The sequence below is a fragment of the Paramisgurnus dabryanus genome, chromosome 1 (genome assembly GCF_030506205.2).
Source record: "Paramisgurnus dabryanus chromosome 1, PD_genome_1.1, whole genome shotgun sequence".
In the NCBI taxonomy this organism is placed as follows: domain Eukaryota; kingdom Metazoa; phylum Chordata; class Actinopteri; order Cypriniformes; family Cobitidae; genus Paramisgurnus; species Paramisgurnus dabryanus.
Window position 1 is genome coordinate 43,346,172 of NC_133337.1, and position 24,364 is coordinate 43,370,535.

Here is a 24,364-nt window from a genome sequence, read left to right on the forward strand (position 1 = left end):
TAGTCCTTGTATTAGAGGGTATTGGACCTGCAAAGTACTGTGTGTTTACTGTACTATAATATATACATAAAGAATATCGAACGATATATCGTTATAAGACATTTATTTACTCCGTAATATCTGTATCGATCCAAATAAAACATATTGGTCGGGGTCTAAAATAAACCCAGAAAATCCAATAATGGGTTAAAACATTAATTTTTAATTGAAACGGGTTGGGTTCATCTCTTTTTGACTCAATTCTAGGTTGCATATAACTCAGCATTTTATTTATTTTTATTTGATTTATTTATTTTATTTAATATGGACAGAGCAATAACATTGGACGAACCAGGTGCATTGTTTAAAGTGTTATATTTTCAACACCTGTCTATAGGAGACTTTTACAAACAAACAAAATCACATTGTTAAAAAAACAAGGCACATTTTACACATGAGAACAACTTTGACTATGTTGTTAAATCTGCAGTTATTCAGAGAATGAAGCGATGTACATTAACACTATATACCCACGCTGTTAATATCATTTACACAGTTAACACAATTCTAAATATAAAGCGCAAAAATATCAATGTTTGCCGTGTGGATTGTGTGCTTTCTTGTGCTAAATGCAAACAAATTCAGGCAGACTTGTTAAAAGCAAAGTGTGCCCTTGAGAATACAGGTTTTATATCAAGAAACAGTACATTACAGTTCAATTAACACATCAAAATTTCATTGAATCTAAAAATGAGAAACGGCTACAGCATTGCGAGGTACTCAATGTAATTGCTTTGTTGGTTGTTTTTCAGCTTTGGACGCAATTCATTGCATGTCATGTACGAACCACACACATACAATTTTTTATTGCTACAGGCACATTAGTAACTTGCCTAATTGATTGTAAACCCCGTTTATTTATTTATTTTCCAACAGGTCTGTATCACAATACGCCAGATGTGTTTTTTCCACTGCGTAGCCAATGCTTTCCATTTGGCTGCTCATTGGAAGCTCACTGGAAGACACGGGGTGTCCTAATTACTGCCAGCTCAAAAAAAAAGAAAGGAGGAAAACAACAAAAAATGGGAATTGAGAAAAATGAAAGTAACCCTCTAGGGACAAATTAAAAGCCATTTCAGAATAACACGTCTGTCGGACCGTGCAGCGGCCTTTTATAGTGACTCATGAAAAATAGCAGCAATTTGATTCGTCCTTATAGATCCTGATTCAACAGTCTTTCTGTTCATTTCAAATGCACTACAGGGAGAATGCCGCGCGTGGCTGGGAATACTGATCGCCCGCTCATTTACTCGGGGAGCACTTTTTGGCATCACACCCCACGCTCGGCGGCATCAGCAATCCTGCACAGATACCCTTTGTTTATTGGCAGGAACGTTTCTCCGGTGTGAGGTTGCCTAAATAATCTTTGCCAGTCAAAAATTCGACCAGCTCCCTAAAGAGGAAACATGGAAAATGTGTGTCGCGTGCCAGCGTTCCAGGCATAAGCGTACTTTATTTGTACTTTCTTTTTTTAAGGATGTTCTTGATTATAATGAGCTAGAATGGTTGAATATAAAGTCAGTGTGGGTTTATCCCGGCCTTGCTTTCATTTGCCTTTGCTAATTCGCGTAGCACAAAATTAGCCTTTGACTCAGAGCAGCTTTAGGAATTAAATCCCCTGCACACACACAGTGGGATTGTCAACCGAGCAGGAGAGAAATCATTGACAATTCTTGTCAGGTCGGTAGTGAACACTTGCTTACTGCTGCAGAGAGAAGATTGTGGAAATGAGAGCCCAAGCCCAGAATGAATACAGAATAATTATGTCCCCCTCCCGTTTATTTCTTTGTGCATATCTTGTGTGCACTCCGAGTATAAAAAAGACACACTCAAGTTGACTAACTCAACACGAACGCGCAGTCTCTCCAAAAACCAAAACCCTTTTTGCCGTCTCGCTGTTTTGCGTTAATCATAAGGCCTGCACGGTTCGATTGCCAGCTTTTTACTGTCACATGTCGAGGTTTACAACAGATTTCATCGCATGCAGACTCTCTGTAGAGTTGAAAAGCTCGTGAACTCAGAATCAGCAGAGCTCTCTCTATCACGCTCTCTCTCTCTAATCTCCTTCGCTGGCTGTGGACTCCGAGTGGATAAGGACACGTAGTGGAACTGCTTCCATAGCCGGATGTTCCTGTGAGGCCTGACTTTGCTGTGATGGAAAGAAAGAAACATCTGCGAGATGTCTATCGCTTTCTGGCAGACACGTTTTTGCGTGTTCCTCGGCAGATTTTCTGCACTGTATTTGCATGGTATAAAACAATCATTCAAACCCTGTTGCAGACGAGCTATAGAGAACTGGAGTGTGCGTCTGTCGATGGGGACGTTGCCGCGGGGAGCGTCGCTGTCTTTGCTTATATCTTCTTCGCCCCTGGTTTTAAAAATTTTTTTGCAGTGATTTCGCAATGAACGGCTGCTAAGAAAAAATGTTGTTAAGGGCTTGTAACAGTTTTGTATAGTCAAATCATTTCGTGTAATAACTTTGTGTGCCATTGTACCTCTTTACCATTTGGGGCTGTCTAGATAAGAATTTTAAGTTGCTATTTATTAGCCTGGGTTTCCCCATGCTGCATTGCACGCAAATTTATTTACGTTGCAGGGCTAGCATGGAAACTATAGAACTTTGATTGAAACAAGGAACCAATCAAAGACAGGGAGGGGGCAGCATGACGCCGTCTATGCGACACACCAACAAGTTTTGTTCATCCAACACGGCAGCAGACACAAAGTTACTCTTCAATGAAGCCTTAGATAGTGTTCAAAGTAGTTTAAACAATTTCATATCCAAGAAGGATGTTTGGATGGCAAGACATGATAGCTACAGAGTTTTATAGGACCAACCTGCTAGGCAGTGTTGGGAACGTTACTTAAAAAAAGTAATTAGTTATAGTTACTCACTACTTGTTCCAAAAAGTAACTGAGTTAGTAACTGAATTACTCTATAATAAAAGTAACTCGTTACCAGGGAAAGTAACTATTTGCGTTACGGTTAAAAAAAAGTTGCTATATGTCAAAGAATTTGTATTTTTTTTAGCAGTTTTCACATGTCAGTTGAAATGAGTAGAACAGACAGGTGTTCATACATAACTTTCCATATTTATTGCACGTCAACAGACAGCAAGAGTTTTATCCTACACTTCAAGTATTATCTTTGTAAGAAAAGTAAACAGTTACACCATATAAAGTGCATTTAACTTCAGCAAACTAAATTAAATAAAACTCTCTCAAACTGAGACAACTGGTCAAGTAAACAGCCTGTACTTCCAAGTGTTTTGTTCACAAAAAGTTAACTTTTAAACAACAAAAAGTGTGTTTGCTCTGTAGTCGTATTCTTAATTAAATAAATCAAACTCGCAATGTCAGACAACTGGTCTGGTAGACATTCTGTACTTCAGGTATTTTCTTCAAAAGTAAACAGTTAAATAATATAAAGTGTGTTTGCAATAACTGTAGCAAATTAAATAAATCAAACTGAGATAAATAGTCTGGAAGACATAGGCTGCTGTATTTCGTTTTCTTCATTAAAAAAGTAAACAGTTTAACAATATGATTCATTAAAATAGAGTTGCTTACAACGGATGTCGACAAAGTCTTCGCTCCCGGACATAATGTACACATTACATGCACGTTCTTGCTTTGACCACAATGAATTTGAAGTAGTGCTTATATCTCCACCTTGAAAATGCCAACTTTCCATCGGATTGCTCCTCCTGACTCGCCATCTCTTCTGCTGCCGCGAATCTCTGTTTAGCTGTTGCGTGTGTGTGGGTAAATTCCAAATGCCGTTTGTGCGCCCTTGAAGGGCACTTCGCGAAGGGGATGTAAAATCCAAATAAACAGAAAAAGACGCTGTATTTTATCACCAAGTGTATTTTAATTAGCCACACTATCAGACAACATTGCGCAACTTTATCTAGAGTTTATACATCAAGAGATTTGATCTTCGAAGGGAATAGGGCATAGTGATCATCACTTTCGATTGGAATTCGCCCTGTGTGTGTGTGTGTGTGTGTGTGTGTGTGTCGCCGCAGGCGCGTGCGCTGGCATGTGAATAACAACACTGGCTCTGATTGGCTACCATGAAACACATTACTCTGCCTTAGCCAATCATAATCGCTTATCACGTTATTAACCTACCTCCTCACTAGCTGTGTGAGCCAGGGTTGTGTTTGGATCACACAGGTTAAGTCAGTGCATAGTAACGCACCGCATTTAACGTCCGGTAACGTTAACGGCGTTGTAACGGCGGGAAAAGTAATTAATTAGATTAGCCCGTTACTGAAAAATGAACGTCGTTACGTAACGCCGTTCTTTTAAACGGCGTTATTCCAAACACTGCTGCTAGGCAACGTCGTCGACGAAGTCCATTTAACTTATAAATGGTAAGTGGTATTTATTAATATCATATTGTCATTATGCATGTACTGTGGTTGTCACAGTGCCACTAAATTGTGTTGCTTTTCAATATCAATATACAGCTACCGGTTTAGTTGCATAGCTTTCAGCTGTGTGCACACGTACCGATAAAAGTGGTTTACGTTTGAATTCATGTTGCTCTACATACGTCATCTGGTACAATTGAAACGATTGGCTATGAGCTACGTACAGACGCATTTGATAGACATTCGTAGTGCACAATAAACGGCTCTGGGCATTCGTAAACCATGCCTCAAGTACGAGAAAATGAACATATGGTTCCCAGACCACGTTTCATTCTCTATGGGACTGGTCTGGTGTTAGCCAGGCTAGCTATTTATAGCTCAACGCTTTCACCGCCATTGACGAGATATCTCGTCAATTAAGAGAAAACGCTTCCCCGCCAATGACGAGATTTTCCGTCTTTCCGCAATATCGCTTTTATCCACCAGGTGCCCTTCCGCAACTTTTTAAACCCGGAAGTATTGCCCTATGGCAAGCGGCTGCATGTCCGTGTCTGTTTTAAAGATCGCTCTGAATGGGATCTCTATGAAAAGTCGGTCACAAAAATGGAATTATCTCTGCTTTTTGCTCAAAATGTGGTGTTTTTGCAGAAACCTACCCATATTCAAAAGCTGATTACAAAAGAACCACTGAGGGTAGGATGAAAGGTTTTTTTTGTTTGAAAGCAGAGGGTCTGTACTTTCATTTGGTATATTGTATGTTTATATATTTAAAGGTGCAGTGTGTAATTTTTAAAAGGATCTCTTGACAGAAATGCAAAATAATATACAAAACTATATTATCAGGGGTGTATAAAGACCTTTCATAATGAACCGATATGTGTTTATTACCTTAGAATGAGACGTTTTTATCTACATACACAGAGGGTCCCCTTACATGGAAGCCACCATTTTGTGCAGCCATGTTTCTACAGAAGCCCTTAACGGACAAACTTTTTTACTAAGTTGTCTCCAACGATGACATGTTTGTCCGGTGGTGGCTACCGTAGCTTCTCTATGTGTTTCAAAAGCAAGAGGTGAGCAGTGGACTGAGCCGTTGGTTGCAATTTGCAACCTCACCACTAGATGCCGCTAAAATTTACACACTGCACCTTTAAAAAAGAAAATTTTCTGGAAGCCATTAAACTTTGGTGAAAATCATGAAAAACGCTGGCGCTGGCTGGCAACTTTTTTTTAAAACGCTGGCGGTGAAAGAGTTAATGGAGTTAAATTAAATAAACTTCTCTAATTAATTATTAATTTTGAGTCAGATGTTTTATTTAACTCTTTTTGAGTTATCTCATCAATTAAGAGAAAACATTTCCTTGCCAAAGACGCTTTCCCTGCTAGTTTTTACGGTAATCTGTAATTCCGCTAATATCCACTAGATGGCCTCTTACCCAATTTATAAAAAACTGAAGCAACATTTTAAACTCTGTTCTGAATCTGATCTCTAACAAAATTCCTTGACAAAAGTGCAATTATTTCAACTTTTTGCTCAAAATGTGGTATGTTTTAAGAAACCTACCCATTTAAGAGGTTATAAAAAGAGAACAAGATGCACACCAGTTAGGGGTGTGACGGTCATTATATAACCGTGAGACCGACGGTTATAGTTGAACACCGTCATTAGAACTCTACAACCGCCAAAACCGTGTTATTAAAATTAAATTAAATTATTAAAACATTTTTTATCATAAAGAATTTTTAAATACTAATTAAAAACAATTGTTAACAGTCTGTGTTATACGCCCCCTCACGTTCTCACGCAGTGAAAAATACAGAGCGGAGCAGACACTGACAACGCGCTGACATACAGGACAGACCAGGTTACTTTTCGGTTACTTTTGAGATTTAACATATTAAACAAAGTCTCACCTTTCAAATCATCTCTTCCTTCTAGTTAATTTATAGCATCAAATAAACATGAATGACCATAAGAAGGAATGTTGTTTTAACCGCGGAAAGGCGTCAGTACACTCCGCTTTTCAAGTTCAAATCCTCCCATGCTAATCTACTAACTCTCTTGAACGCACATTCACTGCTTGCTGTTAATTTTAAAGAAACGTAGAGCAAGTAGCTAATCAGTGTCTAGTTTATTCAAACGCCGGGTGAGCACTGTGCAGCGCGTCTGCGGAGAGCGTTTGCTGCGCATGGCCATTGTGCTTTTACACCGGCTGCGTTTTATAACAATCTCAAGTTCATATTACTTTCTTTTACCTGCGCTTTTTTTGAACAAAACCTCTTCAATACGATTTTAATCCACATTGTTTTCGTGCTGTTCTGGTCCGTGTAATGACAGATATAGACACAATTACAGACATAAAAAGCCCAATGCACAAATATGTTTCTCCGAAGATTATTAAAATAGATGATAGATAGAGGATTAATTTATGCTGGGCAGAGAGTGACAGCGCAGTCTTCTGGCAACCGTGTGTTTTTTTGAAATATTTCATTGCTTTCTGTTAAATTGTTCAAAGTTATTACTGTTTAAAACACACTTGGCATCACATTCATGATTTTATGGTAAAATGACACTTTCCCGTCAATCCACGAGCATTTAAACGAGCAAAACGCCCCCCACTGACGGTTATGTGACGAACCGTCACATTTGACTCACGTCATCACCAATTCTGAAACCGGCACACCCCTAACACCAGTATTATTTTTTTGTAAGGTTTGTTTGCAAAAACTACTGAAATGTCCTAATATAACTAAGGCCTAGTCCTGGACTAATCTAAACCCTGTCCGGGAAACTGCCCCTATGACTTTTAATTGACATTGACATATAGTTAGTTTGAGACATTGATGAGACCTCTTTAGAACTGTAAAATAAGGAGAGGAGCCATTACTGTTGTCTTTTTTTCTTTAAAGGGTACCATCTCAATGACCAATTTTTGTGAGATATTGAGATATTTTACCATATATTGAGATATTAGCATACTAGATATTCAATGTGCATGCAATCCAAGGTTCTTTCTCTATGTGGACTGGACACTTTAACATCCCCGCTGCTACACAAGCTCAGCAGGAAACATGTCTGCATTTACATACATTACATACGTATGTATGTATTACATATTTTTTTATAATACCCTTGTGTCATTTTGCATCGTTTACATCTGTGCTGTTTGCCTAAAATTTTCTCTTTGCACTGTTTTCCTATAACTGCATTAAATGTGTATATTGGGTGCATATACATGCATAGTTAAATTCAGTTTTAGTTAAAGGGGACATTTCACAAGACTTTTTTAAGAAGTCAAATAAATATTTGGTGTCCCCAGAGTACATACAATATGCAAAGTTCTGGCACTAAATAACAGATAATTTATTAGACCATGTTAAAACTGCCACTTTGTAGGTGTGAGCAAAAATGTGACGTTTTTGGGTGTGTCCTTTAAAATGCAAATGAGTTGATCTCTGCACTAAATGGCAGTGGCGTGGTTGGATAGTGCAGAATAAGGGGTGGCATTATCCCCTTTTGACATCACAAAGGCAGCCAAATTTCAGTGATCTATTTTTTCACATGCTTGCAGCGAATGGTTTACCAAAACTAAGTTATGATGTCACCACATCTCTTGAAATGACAATAAAGCTTACCTGAGCTTGAAAATGTCTCGTTTCCTCTAACTTTAGAGAAGAAATATTTTAGTTCATTTATCATTTAGAAATGGTGTTTCAAATCGTGTAATTAGTTGACATTTCCAAAAGTGCCCCACTGTCAGATTAGCATTCAGACACGTTTCCACTTTCTCCCTTCATCGCGTGGTTCTTCGCTCAAATGACTTCATTATTCTGGCGAGCTCTAATGAACCTGTGCTAAATATTTAAACACTCAAATGTGAGCCATCATTTTCAGCTTTTTTATTGATGCTCACGAAACGACCGAGATCGTGTCAGTCTGTTTATTTCTTTCCATTAAGGGGGAGTATTTACGTGAAAGGGATCAAAAGGCCGATGCAGAGAGAGGAAGTGAACACGGAGAGAAAAGAGGACAGTATTTGCGGGTTTATTTGCACAATGCATTATGGGGCACAAAGAAGGTTAATAGGATTTTATTCACATCAATAGAGCTGATGTAGCGCCACGCGAGTCTCTGTCCTCACATCAAACTCCTGACGAAATTCATGAAGGCCCTTCTGGACGTCAGAGTCTCTATGCGTAACAGAGCTGAGACTCCTGAACGACCCTAAATACCGGTGGATGGCCACAAGTTTCCATGTACTTAATGGGTTTTTGATTGTCTCTTTTATTAATAGATATGTTCATGCAGTTCAAATATGAGTTTTTTAAGCTTGAGTCATAAAAAAATTCTGTTAGAAATCTGTTTCTTTAATCCTTCTTGTTTTGCATTCGCGCCTTGTGCTGGTTCATGTTAAATCAAAGCAGTAGCTGTTTCTCACATGACATGAACTAAATGAATTATATATGATGGTGTACTTTGCTCTTTTTATGCTAAGATTTCTTATTTTTTTATATATTCATTTCTGTTTCAGTTGTACCATAATGTTTCTTAAAAAGACACAAACCACAAAAGTCAACATTTTGAACACATCTACTGTATGCTATACGTTAAGCCTTTTTCACACAGAGATTACAGAAATTTACAGAAAATGCGTCTGTGATTTTTCCGGGATCATTTAATTTTTGGTTCACTCACATTGCCAATGATTTTCCGGAATCTGTGCGTGGATTCACACACATCACATAAAGATCGTTTTGACAAAAGTGTTATGCGCTGTTCTGTCATGTTGGGGAATGATCTTAGCATCAACATGGACGAGATTCCTGATCTCGGCTTTAGTCCAGTTTGCAGACATTTCTCGTTGTGAAATCCGTGTGTCAAAGAGCTACACCATAATTTCTTGTTGCGATGACACGTGTGTCCTTAATATAACATGCATGCCCCTTACGGCATTGCCTCTTGTTGGAATGATTTCCGTGAATGTTAGGGCAATGTTTCTAGGTCCTCTTTACAGGAGCGATCCCAGAACTTTCACAGGACATGTTTATGTTCACAAAGAAGCCTCTCTCCCAATTTTACAGAAATGTTTTGGGGCCAAAGTGCTGTGAACACAGGTTTTCAAAATCCGCTCAACAAATCACAGCGCACCATCCCACCCATTGTAAACAACAATGGTTGTGTGTTGAATACAAACGGAATCCTAGTTTTCATAATCTACTTTTTTACTTCGTGATCAACAAACAAAAACAAAATAATACTTTTGATGGCATTGATAAACCTGTGGTGGTTTTCTGTGGTGGCGAAGAAACCTAAACCATCAACATCGAATAATTTACGCGAGAGGCACTCGGTAGAAAGAAAAATGCCGGCTGTTGTTTGTTCTCACACGACAGCATCAAGCTTCTGTCATGCTAACACATTGACCCCAAGGGGATCTTATGAAAAACTTTCCATTATTTTACTCGAAGTCAATGAAAATCGAGCAGAACCAAAACATTTTACAGCTGAACGCTGTCAAAAAAGTTTAGCGAAGACGTTCCAAGTATAACAGCGGCAATGACGGTGTTCTTAATATGTCAAAATAAGTGTTTTTATTAATGCCATTAATGTTTATTTTTTAATCGGTGTATACCACTAGTCAACTAAATGAATATAACATGGCAAAGATGAATGCACAATTATATATTGATTCAATAGATTTATAGCATTTTGAAAAAAAAAATATCAGTTCTTATAAATCTTTGAAAATCAAATTATGGATTTGAATTTTTAATGTTATTATAACCTAAAGATGCTATGTGAAAGTTTGTAACAGAAAATTGTGGTTTTCATCTTGTGTTTTCTATACCAAGAAAGTGACATTTTACCCAAAATAGTCAAAATGGATGTATTGCGCTTTGGAACCAAACTCTTCATTTGTTAATTTATCTTCATCCATTCATCTTCAGCACCCATTCATAAACGTTTGTTTGTCTGCAAAACCACACTTCAGATAAAAATTTAAAATCACAAGAAAAATCAATTCAAGTGTGTCCGGCCTTTTGACTTTTAGCTCCTTATTTCTAAACGCAAACTACACACTATAAACGCCTTGTGGGGCTGTTGTTTTATTGAAAATATTCTTTCTATTTTATGAATTGTTTCTAGCCTCACCCTGGAAAATAAATCCTCTTTAAGGGCTTGTCTCTGACAAGAGGGCAGTGGAGGTCGTGGCTGGTTAAAAATAAATACGGTGTCCCACAAGGCTCTCTAAAGGTGCTGTATTATCTTTATGAGGAGAACCATCAATGGACTTGATGGCCTCTCGCTGGGGCTTTAAGTACTCATCCATCGGGTTGCACAAGTTCTCACACGCCACACTATCTCTCTCTCACACACACAGTAGTAAGAAATAGGGGAAAGGAATACAAAAAAATTATCAAGTCGCTCCACAGTGCTCGACCCAAAACAGCATGTGGCCGTTTGCTCCCCCTCGGCCTCCTGCAGTATTTATGGGAGCCCTGTGTCTTTCTGGCACTTTAATTGGGAGCGAGAATGGACGCTGGATGAGAAGAGGGCCAAAACCATGTGATAGCTGTCATGCCAAAGAAACACAGCAGCCAGGAAAAGAAGAAGGGATAGAAAGAGAAAGAAGCATGAAAGCTGGGAAGAGATCCAGATATCTGCTGATTCTGACACTTTCTTAACCAGCAGACTCTTTGCAGTCAGGGTTGTTTTGTTGCCTTGTCACGTCAAACTTGATGCTCCGAGAGGCCTGAATTACAGGCTTTTGATGTATTGACGTCATTCTCATTGTTTATTTTTTGAAAATCATAGTATCTTGATTATTATGACTTTTGGTTCCGGTCTCTTAAACATGCATGGGTAACATTGTACTAAAAATACTCTGACAGTGCTATTCTTGATCCTGCCATTAAATAAAAACTACAACAAATCTTCATAGTGAATTAAAAAAAAAATTTTAATCATGTACAGCAGATATTTAATTGCATAAAATGTAATGTTTCTGTAGCTCAAAGCATGTTGCTAGTAACATCAAGGTCATCAGTTTGATTCCTCAATAGGGAGTGGTGATAGGCCAATATATTGCAGAGGGCGATTTATCGGCCAATATTTGGATTTGTTTTATTATCGGCATCAGCGGATAAATATTTTTTAAGACGGCCATGAATTTTCTATATTACTTAAATGTGATGTTTGTAATGAAAAGACAATCAGTGTCATTCAATTTAAAGCCAAAGTCTGGCAGACAGTTAAATGACCAATCATTATTCACTTTTGAACATGAAGTTATGTTGTGTCACACACAACATCATGCTAGTTCAACACACTTATTTAAACAGTGAGATGTCAGATCCACATTAATTATGTCTTGTAAAGTACTTTAAAATGGTATATTTATAAATGATATGCATAACAAATGTTTATTAAGTTTCACTAATTTTAGTTTGCCTCATATTTACTGTAATAAAATTTGTGTTATATCAGCCTCATATCGGGCATACAGCTTTCTTAATATCCGTATTGACCATACCCCCCCCCATATTGGTTGACCACCGGTACAGATGCATCAATATATCGGCAAATAATCTGTATCGGGCGGGGGGTTTTTTTCCACACTATCGGCTGATAATTGATAAACATACAATATTCATGCCGGTATATCCTGCACTGAAAAAAATGATTATGGCCCCAATTAAATGAAGCATAATTCAATTTAGCTAGTTTTAATTATTTTATTTAAGTTTTTGATTTTAATTAGTATATATTAATAGGTTTTAAGCGAATTGTATTTGCTTTAAATCCAAGTCATTATAATTTATTAAATTCAGTTTAAAAAAAATAGTTTGGTTCTTTGCGCATGCGCACAAATGCACATTTTCCCTGGTGCTAAAAGGAGTTTCCAGTTAGTTTCACGGTGACGGTGGGAAAGGAAGACGGGATATTTCAGCCCCGGAGTTTTGCTCAGTCGGTCTATTTGCACAGTAAGTAATATTTCATGTAATACAGCACCTTTTTTTACCGTGAATATTTTTATATACTTAAAATACGCCGTTTATAAGAGCTCCTCCAGGCAGAGTGCTGGAGGCAATCACAGCCGTGACGATATAAGTTAACCAAATACCACACGACTCCGAGAGCGAAATTGCTTTTATACAACAGTTCGACGGCACACGTTTGAAAAACGAAAACTAGAAAACAACAACAGAGTTATTTTAAAAGCCACTTTGTTTGGGAACTACTTTCTTCCGCCACGGATTTCACTCGGCTGTTTTGAATCTCATAACAAGCCGTTTCTTAATATTAGCGTTTCTTTGTCACAAGATGTAGTTTTAAGATTAGTTCAGTCGAGAATATATATGTATAATATTCAAATATTCAGTCGATAAGTTAAGAGAGCGCCTGTTTGAACGTTTGCTTAAGGAAGCTACGGTACGTGAGAACCAGAGAGCGGACGTCAGTGTTTACTCGCCCCACTGACCACCGCCCTCTCTGGGCTACATCTCTGACAGGAATTCCCTGGCTCTGATGTTGGCCTTGTCTGTTATTAACTCGCTTAATATGAGACTTTGTGCTTGCCAGTACTATATAAAAGTTTTTTTAAAAGTGTCAGAGAGATGTTTTTGCATGCTGCTTATAAATATATCAGTGGCGATATCTCATAACGTGTTTTAATATTCACGTCACGATAAATTCGTTATCAATTGTCCAAATTTAAAAGCTGCAGTGCTTACCTGCAGTTCCACTATGTTTTCGCTTTCTCTGAGTTGCTTACACACACACACACACACACACACACACACACACACACACACACACACACACAAATATATATATATATATATTTGTGTGTGAGTGTGTGTGTGTGTGTGTGTGTGTGTGTATATATATGTATATATGTGTATATATATATATATATATATATATATATATATATATATATATATATATATATATATATATATATACGCACACACACACACAAAGTGCCCTTCATAAATATTGGGATATGTTATTACATATGTAAAAATGTATTTCAGGGCCAAATATAATGGGACAGTTCGCTTAAAAGTTGTTTTATGGACGTGAATTGTGTATATGATGTGTGTTTACAGCCACAGCGTCCAAATGCCAAACTTCAACTTTAGATCACAACATGCTTCATATATGAGGAAATTATTTAACAAATACAAAATGCATGTCCATTACAGCTCAACTGTCCCATTACGTTTGGCCCATTTAAACGACTGTAATTCCTAAATCCTAAAGACAAATTGGAATTTGTGAATACCCTCTAAATACAGCTCAAAGTGTGCACTCTGTCCCAGTATTAATGGAGGGCACTGTATAATATATGGGCAACAGGGGTGTCATAGTTTTTGTAATTACCCTTGCCTGTAGACTTGTCAAAGTGTTATGAATCAGAACAATCTCTAATAACAGCTTATTTTTATTTAAATGTAGGACAGTCAACAAGATGACTTATTGAAAGACCTGGAAAACATCACCATGGACATATGTGTAATCAAAAAGAAAGAAGGTGTTCTTGGCGACTATGACGATATTGGAGTCGTTGTTGGAGTGATGATTCTTGAGCAGCTCAAATCTGTGGCACAAGCCTGCATTGATGCTGGGTACAATCTATGTGCTTAATTTGGCGTACCCCAAAGAACTAAAATACTACTTTTTTTGAAATTTTTTAGAAATTCATTATGCAGATGGATTCTAAAGCTCTCCCCAAAAATTCAAGGACTGAAAAGCAGACATGTATGTGCATGCTCAGCATGAAATGTTAGTCCAGATGTCACAGTCTACTCTGTTTATCATTTAAGACCTGGGAATCCGTAGTTTTAAACATTTTAATAATGCTTTTAATGATTCATAACTGTTGTCTGTAAAAATGTAACACTTTTTTTAAAAATAATTATTGTGCAATGTGTGAAGTCAGCACTACTGTTTTTGACTTTTGTGCTGTTTTATTGATTCACAAACATTGTGGCCTCTTTCCATCTGTGTTTTTTTTATTTTATATTTTGTGAATGTGCAGTGAGCACTTGTTTTAAACACTTGTACACACAAAGAAATTATTGAACATGCACTACATTTGCTGAATAACATTAAACTTACCACTTGGTGTATTTGCAAAGCCATTTAAGGGTCATTTTTATATATTGTTTTTAAGGTTAGTGATTGCAAACAATTTCCTTAAAAATGTTGAAAGTTAGTCAATGAAATGTGTTTATTTAAATGTAGCTAAAATAAATTGATTGCAACCACTTACCTTAAAAAAAAATATTAAATTCAATTAATAATTTTTCATCAGTCATAAATAAATAATATACGAGAATGTAGCACAATTAAATATGGCAGAAATTACTAAGCTTTTTTATACTAGGGTTACTAAATAAAATTGATTAAGTTCAACACATTTTTTTTGTTTAAATGTAGCTTAAATAAATTGATTGCAACCGCTTACCTTAAAAAAATTGATTAAATTGAATGAATCATTTTTTTCAGTGTGTCAATTAAAAGATAACAGGCAAACACAATGAATTTGGGCTCTGTGTATAGAAAATGTAAAGAAAAATCACCAGTTTAAGGTTCGATATTAATGGTCATTATATAAATTAATAACTTTCAGAAAATTTAATCTTCAGAATTTAGGCAATGTAAGTTAATATAACTACCAAACTATCGTTATCGGCAGATATCAATCTGAATAATCAGCTACTGGTGCAAAAATCGGTGGATCTCTATTACTCAGGAATGTACTTACTGATATAGTCACTTTAGATACAAGCATCTAAGAATTAAAGGGGACATGTCATGAAAATCTGAATTTTTCCATGTTTAAGTGCTATAATTGGGTCCCCAGTGCTTTTATCAACCTAGAAAACATGAACAAGAACAACCCAGTAACTTAGTTTTGGAAAATCATTCTCTGCAAGCATGTGAAAAAAAGTAATTGAAATCTGGCTCCCCTTGTGATGTCAGAAAGGGATAATACCACCCCTTAATCTGCACTATCCAACCACGGCACTGACATTTATTGCAGAGATCAGCTCATTTGCATTTACAAAGACACCCAAAAGGCACATTTTTGCTTACACCTACAAAGTGGCAAATTTTAACATGCAATAATAAATTATCTATATGATTATTTTCAGCTAAAACTTCACATACAGTACATACTCTGGGGACACCAAAGATTTATTTGACATCTTAAAAAACCCTTGTGAAATGTCCTCTTTAAACCAATTTGGCAAAAGGCTGTTGAGGGCAATGAAAAATTTCTATCCAAAATCATTAATTGAATTATTGAAAACTTGAATTGTAAAAATAAACTATAATTATTGAAACAGAAATCCTTTAGATTCCCATCATTTTTTTCTAGTATCACAGTCTTAGGTATGTTGAATATCTGCAAAATTCTCCAAAGTCAGTCAACATACATAAAGAAGAGATGTTGATCTGTCTACAGTGCTCTCTACAACCCCTCTCTCACATTAGACTTGTTTACTTGCACAAGATAAAGGCAGCAATGAAAGCCAGCATTTTTGTCGTAAAATTGGCCGTCGACAGCCTCTGCAGCCCCCCCCCCCCACCCGCGTAGCAGAATTGTAGCTGCCGCTGTAAACTACTGCTGTCTGTGCACTTGACAAGCGTTCTCCTCTGATCTGACGCAAACTGTGAAGAGCGGTTCACTTGTCTTGATTTTAACCGAATCTCGTCTCGCCGGCAGGCCCACCTTTAAAACAGCATGTTGCACAGAAGCGAGCTACAGTACTTGGCGTGTAGAGGTTTGACTCTCGACACAGGGAGGAGCATTTGTTTTGCTTTGCACCCGATCATTGGGACTGGTTGTATTTCTCAGAGGTTGATCTTTCAGAGCTCAGGGGATTTAAAAGTTTTCAGCTATGAATCATTTTAATGGTCATCAATTTTGTCTTAGCATTTTCTGAAAAATCGTAACGCTTTACAAAAAGGTTGTTTTGGTTAACATTAGGTAATGCATTAGCTAACATAAACTTAGAATACTTCTACGGCATTTATTCATTTTAGTTCATGTTATATTCAGCCTTTAAAATTGTCATGAATAATTGTATAGGCATTTACTAACATGAACAAAGATTTATACATGCTGAAAGATTAAATTGCTCAGTGTTATGATAGCTAATGCATTTACTTATGTTAACAAATACACGCTCATTGTAAAGTGTTACCTGAAAATGTATTTGGAAGTTTATATGAGGTAACAAATGAACAAATGATGCAATTGCTGGCTGACTTAGCATTGGTCAGACAGTTTAGTTTTGGGAGGATTTAATTTGTATATCTGAGGATATTTCATATATTTGACAAAAAATTTAGTTTATTATATTGTATCTGACTTCTGAGTTCAGTCATTTGGAACAGAGGACAGTAACATGGTTGACATTTCTTCAGAAACTCTAAGGGGGTGTGCACACTAAAGCTTTTAAATGCATCTGAAACATCAGACGGACCCAGACTGACAGCTTTTTTTACATCCGACTGCCAGATTTCTTAAGCTGAGTGCTTTCGTTGCTGTGATACTTCTGATTTGTTTACTAGTTGGTGTACGATGGGCAGGTTGGTTGTTATGGTATTTGTCCCTTTCTCTTTGATGAGCTGAGCTTCTTACTCAAAGTTTAATATTTTTTACGTCTCGGCACTCAGTGCTAAGAGTGAAAAAACCACCAAGCGGCGGCTTTCAGGGCGAAAAAGCCAACTGCTGGCTTTTTTGAAAAATGCTGTGCTTTCATTGGAAACTCTGAAGTGCATGCCCCCCTAAAGCAAACCTTCTCTACAATGTCAGAGTCTCTCTCTCTCTCTCTCTCTCTCTCTCTCTCTCTCTCTCTCTCTCTCTCTCTCTCTCTCTCTCTCTCTCTCTCTCTCTCTCTCTCTCTCTCTCTCTCTCTCTCTCTCAACTTCTGGGATAAGATGTCAGTGTGGGAAGAAAGCAGAAACTTTTGGCCTTTGCTTATGCCATTCACCACTCCACTGAACTCACAAGACACAAGACAGAGAAATTTGTGTGTAATGTACTCAAAAATAGTGTAACAAAGTTTGCTAAGAGTGGCCAGAAATTGGAGTTTAGTTCAGTGGTTCCCAACCATAGGTGTCATTTACACTGGGGACGCTGGGGACATGTCCCCACAACTTTTTGAAATGGCTGATTTTGTCCCCACCACTTTTTGAAAGCATTTGGTTAAAATGTTCTGAAAAATCAAACAATACCTGTGCGACTTACACAGCAAAAATGACTTTCTCACTTAGTATTTTTGTCTTGTTTTCAGTAGAAATATCTAAAAATTCTTAAATCAAGATGCTTTTTCTTGATGAGCAAAATTAAAGTGAATTTGTGATTAAAACAAGCAAAAATATCTGTCAATGGGGTGAGATTTCTTTTTTCTTAAGCACTTAATTTAAGTAAAATTTTCCCACCCCATCGGCAGATATTTTTGCTTGTTTTAAGCACAAATTCACTTAAATTGTATTGTTTTTGTCTAAAAACTAGACTTATTTTCTTACGTCATTTTGCTCATCAAGAAAATACATCTTGATTTAAGAATTTTTAGATATTTCTACTGAAAACAAGACAAAGAAAGGCAGATTTTCAAGAAAAAAAGAATTAGTATTTTTGTGTTGTTTTCAGTAAAGATATCTTAAAATTCTTAAATTAAGATGCTTTTTCTTGATGAGCAAAAATCTAGTTTTTAGACCAAAAATATCAAATTTAAGTGATTTTGTGCATAAAAAAGCATCTTAATTTAAGAATTTTTAAATATTTTTACTGAAAACAAGACAAAAATACAAATAATATTTTTTCTTAAATCATTTTTTGTAGTGTACAACTGGTTTTGTGGTCCAGGGTCATATATGTTGCGTTGTGTGCTTATAGTGTGTTTTCTTTTACATATATAATGAATTTCATTGTAATCATTGACTTAACGTGCTGCTGTTTTCTACAGTATGGTGCTTTGGCTCTGTTCGGTTGAGCTGGTGTTTCTGGGACTGTTACATGTGCAGTCGACATTGTTAAGGGTTTTATGCTGAGTATTTTTGTGTTGTTGACACTATGCCCATTTTTGATACGCTGTTATTCCATATTTTTCCCATCCTGCTGTAATGTTTTTTCATCTGATCTTTTGTCCCCACCACTTTTCAACACAAACTGACGCCCCTGTTCCCAACCTTTTCTTGGCCTCCCTATGTAGGGGAGAGCGGGGCAAAAACTTTTGGCTTCGGCTGTATTATTCCAAAAATTAGTTAATTTAATCATTTTTTTACACAATCAACACAAACATTTCTGATACAAATGAACACTTAGGGCCCTATTGTAACGATCTAAGTGCATTGTCCAAAGCGCACGGCGCACTGCCTAAATGAGCGTGACCGATGCCACTTTTGCTAATTTAATGACTGTAAAAATGGTTTGTTCGCCGAGCGCACTGTCGAAATGGGTTGCTCATATTTTCCTAATGAGGAATGGGTGTGTTTTGGGTGTAACGTGCAATAAACCAATGAGAGACTTATCTCTCATCCCCTTTAAAAGCCAGTTGCGCTGGCGCTATGTCTAATCCCTATTTAGATGACGGACTTTATAAACTGAAAATCCAAGCGGAGGAAGAAGACCCCCAGTTTAAGAATAATGTTAAAAAAATGTGTTGTGTCATATCCACAGGTACAAAGTTATCATATACAATAAATCCGTAGGGTAGCATTAAAAAAAAAACATTTAAAAACAGATGTATTTGTTTAAAGGTGAAGCTGCTCTTTACGTCTCCTAATCGGTCTTCATTGTCCAAGAGACTCAATAATAATCTTTTACATTTCAATCCTTTTATCTTTCATATTTAAAAGCGTTTTTTTACTGCTGCGCATTCATGTATGTGATAAGCAAACCCGCTTTGTTGTCCTGTTTATAGGCGCATATTATTAACGCGCTCTTTAAATAACAAAAAAGATATTGCGCCATTGACTTTAGACCAAGTTTAATTGCCTCAAAATAGCAATTCGCCAACAATGCGCCTGAACACACCTCGTTTTCGGACCAGAACGCCCATGGGCGCAAAATTGGGCGCAAATGCATTTGCTATTTAAACAACGTGGTAACACTTTATTTCGATAGTCCACTTTAGACATTTTACTAACTATAAGTAACTTTGCAACTACTTATCAACTACCATTCTTTAGCGAATTAGTAGAATGTCTGCTTAATATCTACTAACACTTTATTGTGATGAAATCTCAACAGACATTCAACTGTCTATAAGTATCTTTGCAGGTGCATGTCAACTTATTCCACTAACCCAAACCTCTTCCCTAACCCCAACCTTTACAGTCTACTAATACACTAATGACAGTTAGTTGATGTATAGTTGCAAATTATTGAAAGTTAGTTGACATGTAGTTGCAAAGTTATTTATAGTTAGTAGAATGTCTAAAGTGGACTATCAAAATAAAGTGTAACCAACAAGGGGGCACTAAACATGAAAATGATCATTGCGCCAGGTTGAAATTAGCAAAAGACACTTGCGTTGCGCATTGGGTGTATGATAGAGCCCATAAAGTTTATTTGTGGAACCTACCGTTATTGTAAAATTACAATGAAAGTAAAAGGAGTGCAAAAGTTACAACTTACCCCATATGTGAGGTTAATTGTAACAAACAGAGAGTTCGTTGTAACACCTGCTAGAAAATTTTGTTTAAATACAAATAATTTTATAAACTTCTGTCTATAAACTAAAGGTGGATATTGTTTATATATCTGCCTATAATAGATAGATATCCACAGATTCATCCATCCATGATTCTTCATCTAACCATCATTGTTTTATGCATCAATGCATATAGATTTTATTGAAAGGGTTGCACAAAAAAATAATGTAATTGTGAGTTATTTCCTCCAAAATATTGTGTTAACGGTTTCATTTTTATTAATAGTATTTACATTGTTTTATTATCATTGTATACCTGAGGTTTAATTGTTACAGTACACTGTGTGACAACTAACCCCGCTGTGTGAAAATGTTTTCAATCCCAGCTATCAGTTACTATGAGTTGCTGACGTGTTTTAAAATGCTGTTATGTTTTAGTTAACAAGACATTGATTAAAATGTCTAAAAGGTTGGATTTGATGATTTACACACAGAAAAAAAACATAAGATGAAGAAATTTACTTCCATGCCTCCCTTCAAACTCTCTTTGTTTAATATCTTAACCAAAACACATCAAAACCTTTCACAAATTCGCAGGAGATTATCTTCTGACAGTAAAACAAAAAGACCAAAAGCACAGATTGCTTGGCCCTGTATAAATATTTAAAGTAGCTGCGTTAAAAATAACCCTGCGTTAGTTTGTGCCCCGCTCACCCCATGTATGACAATCTGAGCCCCCAAACACTCTAGCATATACTTGAATACTAATAATAAACATTTTACATAGGGCTGGGCAATATTGACCAACATTCATATCAGTATTTTTTTCCTACAATTGTTGAAAAAGCCCTAATTTTACATAAAATCCTTTAGATAATATTGCACACTTTACATAACGAATGTGTCAGGTCTCAAAAGACCAATTGAATCCCCTCTTACCACTCACATTTCACCAAATCAGATTTGACTTTGGATTTTAAACTTCACATGACCACACCCATCAATTGCTTGTTTGCGTGGTGTTGTGCTAGCCAAACTACAAAAACCTTGAGCATTTTTTTGCTTTGTCGAAGAGCCTTTCAATGTTTTTTTAGCTAAGAATTTGTTGTGTACTCATGTTGAAAGCCTGAACATAACAGTTCTTGTTATCAGGTCATGGTTGTAAGCTTCCGAGTTAATCAATCGCAACCATTTCAATTTTAGACCGTCAGTGTCATTAAGGGTTATTATTGCACTTTATATACCCCAAATTGATTAATACTAATAGCTTACATCTTTACTGATTTTGTCGTAAAACATTATCTGTTTTAATGCTAAAAGCATCATCAGCTAGGTATGAGTTCATTTGATGTTTGTGATTCACGTTTATAACTAACCCTTGGCTCATGTTTTAAGCTTATTTTGCTTTAATGGAAGTCCAACAGACATGTTACTCACACTTTATGTTGGTGTGCAACTAATTCGAGCATGGTGCTTGCAACACGAAAGGTCACAAATTCGATTGGCAATGAACACATACAGTACTGACGAAAAAATTGCAGTGGAAGTTGTTTTGGTGAAACATATGGATGTGTGTGTATCATAATTTTTATATGTTTTATGTATAACATACTTCATAAATCAGGATATTAACTTCTTTGCAGCCTTTGTAATAGCCCTAAATATTTTTTTTTATAGAAATGGCCATTACCTTTCCGACATACTGCTTTCCTGTTCCTGTCCACTCCTCTAAGAGAAAGAAACTATTCCACATCCATCCTCGTTTAGTGCGTTGCAGAGTCCGTCCATCCCGATCCGACGTGCTAATTCCAGGCACGGGACGGATCAGTGCACCGCTCCAGCCCGGCAAGCAGAACAGCAGGAGGAAAGTAAGTTGATTGATTAGCATTGTATCCGATCACTCCTGGAGAGTTCACGATAAGGAATCAATTAAGGAACAGAGCTGTGTGTTGAAGATACTGCTGAATGGTGGAACAGACAAAATGGGACATCTTATCCTTAATTTGCTTCAATTGTGTCAGGCCTGTGAAAGAAAGAGGAAAAAACATTAAGATGCAATATTAACTGCAAGCTTCATTAAAGGCATAGTTTGTCTTGTCTAGTTTGCCTTAGGGGTGGAGTTGGACAGATTAGCACAACACTTTATACATTCATGGTAGCTGACAAAACTCATTCTGGCTAACTAGAAAAAGAGTCGATAATATTGATTGAATAGCATACACAAAAGAAAGGCCAAGGATGCAAAGACAAAAGGTGTTGGCCAGCATATATTTGAAAGACTCAAGACGTCTAAGATGTTTCATTCGCACACAAACCCACGCACAGTAAAGTGACTGCTAGGCACTCTTTCCAGTTGTGGCACACTTGACGACAAGTCTGCATCTAGTCGCATTTCTTAAGCGTCTGTGACAGGCACCAGGGCTTTTTGGCGCAGGCCGATTAGCTTTAGTGTCGTAACGTGCACGCTTGGCTTGAGTGACTCAAAATTAAGAGTAGCTAGCAATTTGCGCAGACCCCGAGCTCTGTAAAGAGCCCCCAGACGCTGGGTGGTCTCTAATTGATGGACTTTATTAGCCTGAACATCTTTAAACATTTGCTTTCCTTGCTTAGATCTAGATTTGTGGTTTGCCCGGAGGATCCCAGAACGCAGGGATAGTCAAAGAGTCAATAGAGAACCCCGTGTGCGCGAAATGCTAATTACGTAAACCTTGCCGGCACAAACTCGCGTAATAAAAGGAAAAGTGCCGCTTGCTGAAACAGTCTGTCCTCTAGGAGTAGTTCTGATAGGTAATTTGGAGGGTGTATGCATAATTTATTGGCTTTGGAAGTTAATCCTAATAAATCTTTCCTCCCTCATTTGACGAGAACCCATTTTGCAGGAGTCTGTTGGAAAGGCCACAGAGTCAGGTTAGCCTGACAGGCATTCATTACGGTCCTCATCTCCAGGGGCTTCGCAAGCAAACGAGGAGCAGATTCATAATGTTGCGCCGTTTTTTGTTTAACGATCCGAATCAAAGGGAAGAAAGAAAGGGGCGGCAGGGGAAAAGCGAAAACGAAAGAAATAAAACACACAATGTGTCAGTGGGGCCATCTGAGAGAACAAAGCGATTCCATTCTTTGTCTATGAGCAAATTAGGGCTTTGGTTCTGTTTGATGTGACTGAAGCTATGCATGTAAATGAACATTATCTTGTGAATACGAATCAAATAATTTACTTAATGAGAGATGGAAGAAGTTAGGAATTATTCACTAGGCAACGTTCGTAAGTGTGCCGACTACCGCTGGAATCGCCGGCTCTGCTAATGGCGCTAATGAATCCTGTCAGCCGTGGCTGAGGAGGTCTTTTGTGCTACAATCTTCCATTTAGACGGATGTTTCAATGCAGATCGGGGTTGGCGAGTAGGGGAGAACTTTGACAGTCAGAAGGTCTTCATGAATGAAACATGAGTTTTTTTCACAAGAGCTGGCTTTGACTTCGCCATCCGGTATGAATCACACACTGGCACTTATTTAGATTGGGACTCTTAGGTTGTGTATGGAAAGCTCCCCCCACGTTTCGGTCCGGCCTGATGGTCACGCTGACGTTACTGACCACGCAGATGCATGTAATCAACAGCTGGCTTTTAAAAATCTGCTCAAGTCTCTGCCGTGACCTTGACCGACAGAACCAGATAAACATCCATCTGCCAGTGTCATGGTCCACAACCGTGTTGATTGATTTAATGGTTTCTATGACACGTCTTGCATCTGCAGTCTTGCCACAAGGGCGAGCATGGACGACGGAGAAATACAATCGAGATTTGTGCGTGCTTATCCAAACTTTTTCCAACATTGATGAAACCTGCTCAAATGATTGGTGGTTCAGATTGTTCACGATTGACATCCGTCTTATTAGAAGCTGTTTCAAAGCTCAGGCGATTTATTGAAGTTCTCAGCTGTATCAATTTTGTCTCAGGTGTAACTAAACTGGTGCAAGGCAAAGGTCATGAGCTTGAACCCAAAAGAGCACACACACTGATAAAGACATGTATAGATTTAATTCACAGTAAGTTGCTTTGGATAAGGTGTCTTCCATATGAACAATCTTGACTTGACTACGTTTCCCAATGATTGGCTGTCGCCCAATATTTTTCCCTTGATATTTCTATAAAGTAGAGAAACTAACAAACTTTTTAAAGTCATATTTTAGGGGCTTTTATGGCTTTATTTGGATAGTATAGTAGTAGAGAGTTGACAGGTAAGTGTTGGATGGAGATAGGGGA

General features: G+C 37.3%; 1 protein-coding gene and 1 long non-coding RNA gene across 2 annotated transcripts in view; one reads left to right on the top strand and one right to left on the bottom strand.

Moving 5' to 3' along the window:
• cdh10b (cadherin 10, type 2b (T2-cadherin)) overlaps window positions 1–24,364 on the bottom strand; it is a 70,625-nt gene that overhangs the window by 41,874 nt on the left and 4,387 nt on the right. Inside the window, exon 2 of the mRNA XM_065262559.2 lies at window positions 21,793–22,125. Within this exon, the coding sequence (XP_065118631.2) occupies window positions 21,793–21,990 (198 nt within the window). The 5' untranslated portion in view covers window positions 21,991–22,125. The remainder of the gene's footprint in view (window positions 1–21,792; window positions 22,126–24,364) is intronic.
• On the top strand, window positions 12,300–14,378 carry LOC135758884 (uncharacterized). The gene is made up of 2 exons (XR_012337928.1): window positions 12,300–12,404; window positions 13,885–14,378. It is a non-coding gene; the product is annotated as an uncharacterized lncRNA (long non-coding RNA).